Here is a 13602-nt window from a genome sequence, read left to right as displayed (position 1 = left end):
TTACCCACCCCTTCCCTCCCCACAGACTTAACTAGTGGGGGGTGGCAGCACAGGGTAGAGCTTGGGTTCCTTTTAAATTCTAAATGAGTTTGTCTCTAAGTGTGCGTATACAAAAGCAGGGAGAATTTTCCAGTGTGCTGGCATTCTAAAATGTCATTGTTTTTTCATTTATGTTGTACTATATAGAGTAGTATGATTGTCATAATTTAAAACTGCAATTGGCAAAAAGATAAAACATCCCCAGTGTTACATTATATGAACATTTACTTTCCTTGTAATTCATAGCGTCGTAATTTGTTGATCCCCTGTATCGGGGTGGGCAAAATGCAACCCGCAGGCTGGATGCGGCCAACCAGGACATTCTATCCGGCCTGTGGGGCCCCTAAAATATTTAGAAAATTAATATTAAACTGCCCCTAGTTGCCTGTCATGTGGCCCTCAATGGCTTGCCAAAACTCAGTAAGCGGTGCTCCGGCCAAAATAATTGCCCACCCTGCCGTATATCATCAGTGTGAAGGGGGCAGAGAAGGCGCCTCTTTCCCCCCCCGCCCCAGTTACTTACTACAGGGGGAGTTCGGGCAGCTGCTGTGGTGAGATGCCAAGACAGCAGGCTCAGATGCAGCAGTTTAGGAGCTGCTAAGCCTGCAAATAAGCAGGAAAAGGGGGCATGGCCAAAGAGAAGAGCGAGCCGCTAAAAAGGTGACTGGAGGAATAGCTGAGGGTGGTGTGGGAAGATTCAAGCTTGGGAGCAGAGAAACGTCTCATCTGGAACTGAGGGACATGCCAAGGCACCAGCAGACCCAGCAGGTATCTGGGTGAAAAGACCGGGAAATGCCATGGGGTGCAGCACCAGGGAGACCCTGGCACACTTGGCTACGACTCCAGAAGGTGACTTCGGAAGTGACATGGAGAGCGGCACAGGAGAAGCTTTGGCACACTCCAGAGCCTGTCCAGGAAGAAGAGCAGGTGGCACTGGGGCTGGGAGGAGCAAGCAGAGTGCTGCAGACCCACCACAGTGGCTGGGAGCCTCTGTGGAGGGGTGAGGGCCAGGGATGGTGGCAGGTGTCAGGACAATGGCTATGTGGGGCCATGGGGCTGCAACAGCCCAGGGCCCAGACAAAGCAGGGAGCCAGCATGAGCCAGCAAGGCAAACAACCAGCATACTGACTAGAGTGACCCAGACAGCCCAGCCTCAAGTCGGATGGGGCTGAGGTGGGAAAGGGCAGGGACCCAAAGGAAGGCCCCACAAGAGGACTGCCAGGGGCATAACGGAGAGCTGCTGTACCCTCCAGATGGCTCTTAAGAAGGGAGAGCCAAAAAGCCCCAGCCAGGGGCCTGCGGGTCTGAGAAACAAGATCCCAGGGCCCATCAGTGGATGCTGACCTTCTTTCAGTTAGTAGTATTCATGACTTTGCGGTCATCTCAAGATTGAGGCAGGTTTTAGTTGCGAAGGCCACAGTCCATAAATGAAAGACGACCTCTGGGGAGCTGACTGCCAGAAGGTTGCCAACCCTCAAAAGTGGGACAGCACAGATGAGAAGGTATCATCTGTGAAGGAGACATATGGAGAGTAGAGTACACCTTGGCCGTGGATGTGGCACAGGTGGGGTAAAGGGGAAGTTGGAGCCCCATGAAGAAGTCCAGACTTGAGACCCCACGGACCATCTGCCAGGAACTATCCCCCAAGAAGAACATTGAAGTTAATGTCAGGCAAGCAAGAACATCAATCAGATAACGCAGGTGGTGCAAACCAGGGGTCTTACCCTGACATTGCTGGAGAGCAAAGCACTGGTCAAGTGAGGGCCTAGGCCCTACAACACCTATGAGCGATGGAGGCAGTGCTGGGCTGTTCCTGGCAGAAGCTAGGGCCACACTGCGGTTGGGCTGGGTGGCGGCGCTGGGAGAGGTGTTGGGGGGGGGCTACAGTTAATTTTTGGGTGGCTGCAGCCCCCTGTAGTCCCACTCCCAGCGTGGCCACAGCCTCCACCAGGAGCAGCCCAGCCCACAGGTGCAGCCCGCCCCACCCCACCCCGCGCAGTTCCAGGGGCACACACTGCTCCTCCCTGTACAAGCCACTCCTGGCTCCTTTCCAGCCATTCCAGCTGTGCAGCTGTTCCAGTCTCACTGCCATTACGGGGGGAGGTTCAGACCAAGGCTGCAGCAGTAAGGGAAGGACTAGAGCTAGGGCTGGGGCCTTGATCTGCCCAGCCCCTCCGCCCACAGACTTACTTGCTGGGGAGGTTTGCCAACAAAACATTTTCTCCTTCTGCTTCAACTTCTGTAATTTTTCTGGCATTATTGGTGATGGAATTTTGTTTAGTTTTTAAATATATCCCTCATCTCTGGGTCACAAGGATTAAAAATATTAAAATGGCTTCTATATCATATGTTCTTTAATGGCGCTGTTCTATGCTGTTGCTATTCAGTTCAGTTTTCTCAACTAAAAATGCTTTTTAAATGTTATTTTATAACATTTATAATATTTGGAGAATGCTTAGTAAGGCTTAACATGCTATTTAAAAGTAATATGTAAGTTAATTTCATAGACATTAGACATTAGGGCTGGAAGGGACCTTGGAAGATCGAGTCCAGCCCCCATTAATATTTCAGGTATGTTGCATGTAATTTCTTTTACATCCTTCTCAGGCTACATCATTTGCCTGTAGCAAAGTCAAGGATGACAAAGATGAAGGCTTCTTTTACTTCAGGTACAGCAAAACTTACTTCATAATTTCTGGTTTCACTTACTTATTTAGAGTTAATGCTTCCAAATAGAACAAGTATTAACAACATAACTGTTGCTTTAATTTTGATCATTAATATCAAAAGAGTTGCTTTGTTCAAAGGCATGGCATGACAAAACAGAAATGTAGTGGTATCCTTCTGACTCCATCAGATGCATCTCATGTATTGTGAAGTGTACAGTAATGTGCTAAGATGCTTTTAGTCATTCCTAAGGACACATCCAATTAGTAGTGGTGGGGAACTGTACCTCCAATACTGGACCCCTTAGCTGTGAAGTCCCACAAGTAAAATCTCTTTCAGTTTTTTTTTTATATGCAGCCACTAGATGATTGGCCTGATGTCAGGGTCTCGTGCTAGCAAGCTGCAGATGATGCAAAGTTCTCCCAACCCTTCAGCATGTATAACCGCGCCAATGCTACCAACATGAATCTTTTTGGGAAAAAATCAGTTCATCAAAAAAATCAGCTGGTAGAAGCTGAGCCTGAGTAAGACAGGGAAGATCAGAGGAAAACAATAAATAGGTTACAGTTGTTAGCAGAAATCACATATCTACAGTTCAATTTAGCATGTAGTTTCGGGGTACATTTTAATTCCTTTTCACCAAACTCTCACGTAGCAGCATCTATAAATAAAGTTTTTGATCTGCTCCAGTTGACTGGGACACACTGTCCCATCCCAATGGACTATTGATGTTGTTTCAGTTATTCACATCATCTTCACTTCACTTCACTGAGATTACATCAGTGCAGCATACTTAGATATGAAGCCTTAAGCATTTAGGAAAATTTAGCACATGTGGAACTTTTCAACAGCCCAGGACACTGGAAGCACATCAGACCTGTCCTAAACACCAGTTCCCCACTGCATTTTCAATTGGGTTCTAGACAGTGTTCCATCTAAGCTGTGCGGTTGCTCAGGCGTGCTCATGCCGCACTGCCAAGCACACCTGAGCAGCCGTGCAGCTTAGAGGGAATGCTGGTTCTAGGTCTTAATGTTTGTCTTCAAGGTATTCTAGAGTCTTAAGCTGAGGATATAAAAGGCCTTCTAAAGGCTCACCGTGAAAACTGACTAATGGCAACCATCCTTTTACACAATTTGATTTTGTAGAATGAGGGTAAAGCCTGACTGTGTGGGAAATAGGCTCTTTGGGAAGTACTGTCAGAGACTCCGGAATGAACTCCCCAAGACCTAAGCACCCTCTCAAGTCTCACCACCACCTATGTCAGGTGAAAGTTGCTGTGTCTAACAAATACATAGCAACATGAATATTCAAAAAGGCTTTAAAATTTCACCCAAACAAGGCTGCTTTGCATATGCTTTTTTCCCCTATGGGAGAAGAGGAGCAAACAAACAAGTGATAGCATAAAGTCGTATTGCTTTAAAGCACTCTTGGACACCCATGAAATACTATGGGTGATGTGTGTGGTATAAGAACCCATAGAAAAGAATAGAAATTTGTCACCTTGAGATTAGTACCGGTGTTTTAGTAATAATTTGCCAATCCCCAGGAACCTTTAGGTTCCCCTATATTGAAGCTAGCATACTCCTAATCTGGAGGGAGGTTTAAGTAAATAGACAGTAGAGGTTTCATTTTAGTTGGACATTTTCCTTTTAGTCTAGTAGATAAAGCCAGAAACCGTTTACAATTAAACTGAAAAAGGATCTCAACAGTGCGACAACTTCACTGTCCATGAATTGTTTCACCTCCTGCCCATTCCATCGTTTCCCACTCATTTGATGCAAGGGCTAGAAGGGAATCTGTTATTGCCATAACTAGCATCAGTGGAAGGTACCCCTTTCTTTGTTGCTGGTGTTATCAACTTCTGAGGAAATGGCAAAGATCAGTATTAAACTACAGTACCTCCCTTCTTCTGTTGCTGGACAGTGTTTCTCTGGGGCATAGACCTGTACAATGGCCTCCTAGGCTCTTGAAGTCTTGCTCTCCCTTTCTTCCACAGAAACATGTCCACGCACATGAAGCAACATTCCAGTCTTCATACGTACTCTATCTGTTAATTCAGTTTGCATCCCGTTATTAAAAAGGATTGTATCTGTCATATGTAGTCATATGACAGTACCTTCAATTGCCCAGACCTCATGCTGTAGTATAAAAAATAAATCTGGTACACTACTCCAGAGAGGCTACATGAGAAGTAAAAAGAGGAGGAAATAATCCAAAAAAGTGTGTGTGTGTCTGTATTATAGTTAATTAAAATGTTAAGTCATTCTCATATTAAGTTATACTTTATTAGGGAAAGTTATCAATTATACTTCAAATGCTGATTTGAATAATATTATGCTTGTGATGCATGTTAATAAAACCAGGGAAATTCAGTGCTACACATTTGTTGAGAGGTAGAAAAGGACTGCTTTGTCCATTGTGCTTTTCCAAAGAGTGCTTTTCCATTTTTTATTATTTAAAAAAAAAAAAAAAGCGGAACGTAATATGTTCCTCAGCCAAATTACCAATATGTGTTCTAGCAGCTGGTTCCTTATGGGGTTCTTGTAGTCTAAAAGGTTTCAACATTTTACAGGATGTGAAGTACAGAATTATGTAAGATCTGAATTGCTCATTATATTTATAATCTTAGTATTTAATGTTCTCTGTTTTAATTTAGGGATAAAATGATTCCAGAGAGAGTGGGGAATTACAGCATCCAGTTTGGTTTTGTGCTAGATAAGACAAATATACTCAACAGTGAACAGGTGATTAATTACATAGTTAAAGCACATGTAGTAGGAAATAATGCATGTGAATTATTTATATTAACTGATAGATGGAAAAACCTTGTTACAATTTTTGTTTAGGAAAAGCAGTAATTTTGTTTTTATGGTAAAAAAACTACAGAGTTAATTATCAAAGCTTGTTTTTTGTGGTTTTTAACTAACAAGTTATAATCTGCATTGACTGTCTACATTTTTGGTATATTGTGGTTTAAAAAATACCTTGCTTATGCTTTCCTTTAAAAGATGACTTCCAATTTCTTTAAACTACATAATTTATAAAGTAGTATACGTGTGCATTATGGCTCTGTAAATTGTAAGACTTTGAATATAATTTAGCTTATACATCATATTTATTTAGTTATTGTTGAATAACTTGCATGTTATAAATGAAAAGCATGTTGTTCCCCATTATTTCTTAAGATAATAATCGAAGTGGTACCTAATGACCCAGTGCGATTGCTACCTGAACCTCCACCAGCTACTCCAGCAGTGTCTAATGTTCAAGCTGTTGCCAGTCGGACTCTGGTCAAGAATTTATGCCTTCATATAATGGTAATCGTGCTTTGCTACAAAGTTTACTTGGTGCAATAAATAATTATTATAAAAGTGATGTACTTCACTGGTAAAATGTTATCATTAGATTTAGCTTGCAAAGTGAAATAAGTAGAACAAAATACTTAGTACAGCTGATTAAGTTTATTTAAAAACTTTTTTTTCAAAAAATGATGTGTAAATTAGCGAGTAAAAATTTAAGTTAAGCTGTTCTGTGAAAGTATGAGTCTTTATTTGAGATAACTAGAGAACCTCATTTATAAGATAGGAATCCTAGTTTCTCATCCCGACAGCTTTAAAAATTACTCTTGTGTTTTGATATTCTTTTGGGAGAGTTCAGGTTTTCTAAGGATGTCCACCTTTCCTTCAAAGTACAAAAGAAGGCTTGATCATCACAATAGCCACAGGAGGTGAGCTCTGCCACAACCGCTCCTATTTCACAATGCTTGTACCCTGCTCCACGACAGTTTTGCAAAGACTCAAAAGAGTGGATCAATCCTTTGCAAAAGCCAGATAGTCCCTGTGGATCAGGGAATCAAAAGATAAATCAAAATATCTTCCTGGTTCTAGAGAGGAAACCCAACTACAAAAGCAGAAGAACAAGGATTCTAGCCCACTTTCTTAACAGGTTTAGTAATGTTTGTTTGCAATTCTGACTCTTAGTTTCAGCATTTAGAATAACAAGGGTGGTCAAAATTGTCACAGAACACTGACTTTTTTGAGGGTTGCGCACTATTTACTGCACAGATTGGTGTCCTTTCATTAAAGGATTTTTTTTCCACTCACCACTCATTGACTGTATATTAGTTCCAGGGAAGAAGCAGACCCCAAAGCTTCTCCAAGCAGTGAAGCTTTCTTTACCTCTTATAACTTTCAGAGAATATCTAATACTCCCAAGTAATCATCATAAGCAAGGGGTATTTTATTAAATTCTAGTCCCTTCTTACCATGGTGCTTCCTGTCCCCACCCTGTTCAGGGACTGACTTCTCTCATGAAAAGCTGCTTCAACAGATGTTTTAAACAAAAGGTTGGAGCAACATGATCTTAAGCACTGGAAGACATGCCTCTGCTTTTCAATCCCAAAGAAGAAATGGAAGTTGGTATCTAATTCTAGGCTTGATTACATGCAGAAAGCTTAATTTCAAGCTTATGATGATAACTCTAGCTTCAGTCACCTGCTTGTTAATCCTCAAGCATGGCTCACAGATCCTTTTTTTTTGTAGTTCTTATTTTACTCTGTCACTGAAACCTGGACAGGGAAAATACCTCTTGTTACTGGGGACACACTGTTCAAGATGCGCCCATAGCTGGATGATTGGCTCATCTAGTGGAACTCTCTCCTGCAAGTAACCAACTTCATTCATCTGATCCTAGGGCTCTTTACCTCATTGGGACTTGTGACCAGCAGAGAGAATGTCACAACTCTGCTACCAGTATATAAACTGAAAATACGTTAATCTCAAGGTTAACGAGAGCTTATCAACTATGAGAGTTGCCAGACCAAGATATAGTTCATCAACCATTTTTGGGCTTCTCCAGAAACATCTGTACATCATATGTCAGATTCCTCATGTGGCTTCTTGTACTATATCAAACAACATACTATATTTCCCCATTTCTTCATAGAAGGGTATTGAAATTGTCCTAATCCATCTAGAAACCACCTGCTTGATTTGAAAATGCCATGTGAAGTCGTCTTTAGATCTATAGAAGGACCAACTTCATGTTTGCAATGGAATACTTTTTTATATACCACTACATACCAAAATGCTGACAGGTTCCTGTACTTTAGGATGCAAAACTTATCTAGATTACCTTTATATAAAAAGTCTTCTGCTTCCCTCAGGACTCTCACGTTATACATTTCAGAACTCTATCCTGCATGGCATTTTTATTCTAGCTAGCTAGCAGCAGTCCAAGCACAGATAGGAAACATCACAGCCATCCCCTACATCTGTAGTCAACAGTGCAGTCACCTCCACTGTTGCCAAAAAGTTGGTCATCTCAGAAGCTAGTTCACGCATCATCAAATCGCATTCGCATTAATGGCTCGCTATCTTCTAGGCTTGCAAAAATGTCTTAACAGATCAGCTGTCATATAATTTTCAGAGGTACAAACAAAAACTCAAATTTACAAAAGAAATTAAATGCAAAAATCTAGAATTCTTGGTTCCAAAATGATACCTTTTATCAGACCAAATGAGAAATTGCAAAAAAATATATTTTTCTGCAGGCTTTTGGGCATATGTGCCCTTCATCAGGCTTATGGAAAATTCAAGATGGTAAAAAGTCCTGATATGTAGAAAATTAAATTTCATTTTTCCACAGAGGAAGCAGAAGCTGGAAAACTATCCTCCATGGTCCATGAGAGACTCTTTGTGAGCTTCTTCTTTGTGTAGATCAAGCAGGATTTCTTCCCTGGTAGTGTCAGATGGCAGGGAGGTATAGTAATCTTTCTTGTTCAGCAGTTAAGTTTATAAACCAAAATTGGCTAAAATTCAGCATCTTCCATGTTTCAGGGATGTATGTGTGGTAGCCTTGTTGGTCTGAGTCAATAGGAAATGCAAGAAAATTACAAATTTTAGAAGCAATAATACCCCAAACTAGACACATTTTCCACAGGAAAAAGAACAATAAATACATTATGTTCTGCTCCAGAGGGGATATAAGGCTAGGCTTCTTCTTAGATACGATCCTCCTCTTATGACAGCCAAGGCTCACAAGCCCACCTGCTGATATTGTTAAAATTGAGAGTCTTGAGTAAACTCATCCCAGATCAGATGCCACTTTTGGTAGAGATGCACTTCAGTCTTTAAGTTGCACCTTGCTCCTAACATTCAGGTCTGGAAGTTGGGTCCATGGTAGACAGTCTCTTGAAGAAGAAAAAAAAATTTCAGTAACTCTGATTTTTAAATATGTGGTACACAGATTCTGTAACCAAGCCCTATGGCTGCAACTCTTCCCTATTGCTGCATCTCTGTAGGTGTAAGGTTCAGTGTTGCCAAAAGCAGTGAGCTGCATTTTATGTCCGTGAGTGGGAGGCATAAGGATATCAAGACTAGGTACAGACCTTCAAAAAGTGCAAGGCAGATTTGTTCTAAGTTGCACAATTTTTTGTAAGCAGTTTAGCTCGGTAGCAAGCAAAACACACATTTGCCCTTTGGTGGAGGAGGATTCTGCCATTTTTAAACAAGCCCATGTGTGCTGAACTTTGGTTCTGTTATGGGTATTGACTGGTTTCAGATCATTTACACCAGTAAAAGTGTAGTATCTGTACCTGGCCCAAAAGTGCAGCTCCATAGATGCTGCCAGCCCAAAATAATTTCATTTCACGTGCATGAGGTGTTAAACCAGTAATTCGGGTGGATAACATATATCAAAGGATCATACTTATCATAAGGTGAGTAACATTATGGCCGAGGTCATTGCGGGACCCCTGGCGCGGCTCTATGAGCACTCGTGGTGCTCTGGTGAGGTGCCGGAGGACTGGAAGAGGGCCAATGTGGTCCCTATCTCTTCAAAAAGGGAAAAAAAGAGGACCCGGGAAATTACAGGCCAGTTAGTCTTACCTCAATCCCGGGTAAGCTCTTTGAAAAAATTATCCTGGCACACATCCAGGAGGGCCTTGCGGGGGAATGCATGCTCAGGGGCAACCAGCATGGGTTCATCAGTGGCAGGTCTTGTCAGACCAACCTGGTGGCCTTTTACGATCAGGTCACCAAATCATTATACGCAGGGGTTGCTGTGGATGTAGTCTTTCTGGACTTCCGGAAGGCTTTCGACACTGTCTCTCGCCCTGTCCTCATCAAAAAGCTGGGAGACTGGTGTCGATGCCCACACAGTCAAATGGGTCGCCAACTGGTTGGAGGGCCGCACCCAGAGGGTGGTAGTGGATGGGTTCTTCTCGACCTGGAAGGACGTGGGCAGTGGGGTTCCGCAGGGCTCGGTCCTCGGGCCCGCGCTGTTCAACATCTTCATCAGTGACTTGGATGAGGGGGTAGAAAGCACCCTGTTCAAGTTTGCTGATGACACTAAGATGTGGGGGGATGTGGGTGCACTAGAAGGGTGCAATAGGCTACAAGCTGACCTTGACAGGTTGCAACGGTGGGCGGATGAGAATAGGATGGGGTTTAACACTGATAAGTGCAAGGTGTTGCACATGGGGAGGAAGAACCGGCACCACACTTACAGGTTGAGGAACTCCCCTCTTGCCAGCACGGAGACGGAAAAGGATCTTGGAGTCGTCATTGACTCCACGATGAACATGGGCCGGCAGTGTGGGGAGGCAGTCAAGAAGGCCGGCCGTACCCTGTCATGCATCCACAGATGCATCTCGAGCAGGTCCAGGGAGGTGATCCTCCCCCTCTATGCGGTACTGGTCAGGCCGCAGCTGGAGTACTGTGTCCAGTTCTGGGCGCCACACTTCAAGAGGAACGTGGACGATATGGAAAGAGTTCAGAGGAGGGCCACTCGTATGATCAGGGGTCAGCAGGGCAGGCCTTATGAGGAGAGGCTACGGGACCTGAACCTGTTCAGCCTCCACAAGAGAAGGTTAAGGGGGGACCTTGTGGCCTGCTACAAACTGGTCAGGGGGGATCAGCAGGTATTGGGGAGTCCCTGTTCCCCCGTGCGCTGCCAGGAGTGACCAGGAACAACGGTCACAAGCTGGCGGAGGGTAAGTTTAGATTAGATATTAGGAGGCGCTACTTCACAGTCAGGGCAGCTAGGGCCTGGAACCAGCTTCCAGGGGAAGTGGTGCAGGCTCCTAGCCTGGGGATTTTTAAAAGGAAGTTAGATGAGCACCTTGCACGGTGCTCTTTCCTGCCAGGGCAGGGGGTCGGACTAGATGATCTGCCTAGGTCCCTTCCGACTCTAGCTACTATGAAACTATGAAACATTTTTAATTCTTTGCTACTGAATCGATTTCTGATGTTACTGTGATATTCAGCCACTGTTAAAAATCTACAGTGCTAACTATTAGAACTCACCCCAGCAGAAAAACATGGGGGAGCGGCAGAACACGCCAGGGCATCGATGGAACACTTCTGCAAGCAAAGAATTGGCTATGTAATTCTTCATCTTGCATCATTAGTGTCCTTTTCAAGCAATGTTGGCCTTGTTCCATGGCCTTGCAAATTGGCTTCACAAAAGAGAGGAACTTGGTGGCATAGGATCTGAATATATTACTGGTGTAATTTGTTTTACTTCCACATGACAGTCCTGGAACTGAGTGGTTAAACAACATGTAGGCAATCCTGTCACAGGTTCATAGATTTCATAGACATTAGGGCTGGAAGGGACCTCGGGAGATCATCGAGTCCAGCCCACTGCCCAAAGGGCAGGAAGTCAGCTGGGGTCATAGGATCGCAGCAAGATAAGCATCCAATTTACTCTTGAAGGTGTTCAATGTAGGTGCTTGAACCACCTCCGCTGGCAGGCTGTTCCAGACCTTGGGGGCTCGGACAGTAAAGAAATTCTTCCTTATGTCCAGCCTGAAACGGTCTTGCAGGAGTTTGTGACCGTTCGACCTCGTCATCCCTTGGGGCGCTCTGGTGAACAGACGTTCCCCCAGATCCTGGTGGTCACCCCTGATAAACTTACAGGTGGCCATCAGATCACCCCTGAGCCTGCGCTTTTCCAGGCTAAAGAGTCCCGTGGCTCTCAGCCTGTCATCGTAAGATCTGTTTTCCTAACCTCTGATCATGCGCGTGGCTCTCCTCTGGACTCTCTCAAGCTTCTCCACATCCTTTTTGAATTGTGGAGCCCAAAACTGGACGCAGTACTCCAGCTGCGGCCTCACCAAGGCCAAGTACAAGGGGAGAATGACGTCCCGGGATTTGCTCGAGAAGCATCTATGGATGCACGCCAGCATTTTGGTCGCTTTACTAGCCGCAGCATCGCATTGCAGGCTCATGTTCATCTTGTGGTCAGTGATGACCCCCAAGTCTTTTTCTTCTGTAGTGCTAACCAACGTAGCACTGCCGAGCCTATAAGGGTGCTGCAGGTTTTTCCTCCCAAGGTGGAGAACCTTGCATTTTTCGGTGTTAAACACCATGAGGTTCTCGTCTGCCCATTTGCTGAGCTTGTCCAGGTCAGCCTGGATCACCCGCCTATCTTCTGGTGTGGATGCTTTGCCCCAAAGTTTGGTGTCATCGGCGAACTTGGCCAGTCCACTCCTGACTCCAATGTCCACATCGTTAATGAAGATGTTGAACAGTATGGGTCCCAGGACAGAGCCTTGAGGGACCCCACTGGTCACAGGGCACCATGATGAGTGACTGCCATCAATCACAACCCTCTGGGTCCAACCACAAAGCCAATTTCCCAGCCAGCAGATCGTGGTGGAGCCAAGGCCACAACTGGGCAGTTTGGCCAAGAGGTGATCATGGGATACCAGATCAAAAGCTTTTTTGAAGTCAAGATATATGACATCAATCTCTTCTCCCTTGTCCAGGTGATAGGTCACCTGGTCATAGAAGGAAATGAGATTGGTCAAACAAGACCTACCCGCAACAAACCCGTGCTGGCTGTCCCTTAGAATGTTATCCTGGGCCAGTCCCTCAAGGATGGCCTCCTTAATAAACTTTTCTAAGATCTTCCCCAGGATAGAAGTCAGGCTAATGGGCCTGTAGTTAGCCGGATCCACTCTCCTCCCTTTCTTGAAGATCAGCACCACATTGGCCTTCTTCCAGTCTTCGGGAACTACACCAGAGCGCCAGGAGTTTTCAAAGATCCGTGCCAGGGGCTGGACTATGACGCTTGCCAGCTCCTTGAGTACCCTGGGGTGCAGATTGTCAGGGCCGGCTGACTTGAAGGTATCCAGCTTCTCAAGCTGTTCCTTCACAAGGTCAGCATTGATGGAGGGTAGGGGATCCCCCTCACCCAGATTTCCCTGTCCCATAGCAGGCATGGGCATCCCGTGTGACTGATGAAAGACTGACGCAAAGTACCTATTTAATAGGTTGGCTTTTTCCTGGGCGGCAGTTGTCAGTTGCCCCATCTGGTTTAGCAGGGGTCCAACATTGCCCTTGCTTTTCCTCTGGCTCCCCACATATCTGAAAAAGGACTTTTTGTTGTCCTTGATGCCTGAAGCTAGTTGGAGTTCAGTTGCAGCCTTGGCTTTCCTGGTTTGCTCCCTGCAGGACCGGACCAGCGCGGAGTAATCCTCCTTGGAGGTGAATCCCGTCCTCCATCCTTTGTAGGCTTTCCTTTTTAGCCACAGTAGGTCCGGTAGGTCTCTGGAGAGCCAGGGGGGCTGCTGTGCCTTCTTGCTGCCTTTCCTCCATGTTGGAATAGATTTAGCTTGTACACTGAGGATCGCTTCCTTGAGAAGCAACCACTCTTCTTGAACTCCCATCTCCCTGGGGTCGTGGTCCCTGAGGGCCTGACCGACTAGCCTCTTGAGCTTGTCAAAGTCGGCTTTTCTGAAGTCAAGGACTTCTGTGTTGCTGACTGACTTGCCAGCTTTACGGCGGATGGTGAAGGTGATCAGCTCGTGGTCGCTGTCACCCAACTTCCCATCAATCACTAGGTCGCCGATTAGGTAGTCCCCCGTAGCCAGTACCAAGTCAAGCAGC

General features: G+C 45.0%; 1 protein-coding gene across 1 annotated transcript in view; it reads left to right on the top strand.

Moving 5' to 3' along the window:
* The window catches only part of SMCHD1 (structural maintenance of chromosomes flexible hinge domain containing 1), a 143319-nt gene that overhangs the window by 106709 nt on the left and 23008 nt on the right, over nt 1-13602 (top strand). Inside the window, exons 34-36 of the mRNA XM_090039751.1 lie at nt 2647-2708; nt 5364-5451; nt 5893-6024. Of these exons, the coding sequence (XP_089895877.1) occupies nt 2647-2708; nt 5364-5451; nt 5893-6024 (282 nt within the window). The remainder of the gene's footprint in view (nt 1-2646; nt 2709-5363; nt 5452-5892; nt 6025-13602) is intronic.

This window comes from Crocodylus siamensis, chromosome 3 (assembly GCF_052110815.1).
Source record: "Crocodylus siamensis isolate JL-2025a chromosome 3, ASM5211081v1, whole genome shotgun sequence".
Taxonomy (NCBI): domain Eukaryota; kingdom Metazoa; phylum Chordata; order Crocodylia; family Crocodylidae; genus Crocodylus; species Crocodylus siamensis.
Note: the sequence above shows the minus strand (reverse complement) of the source record. Positions and strands in the feature narration are given on the sequence as shown.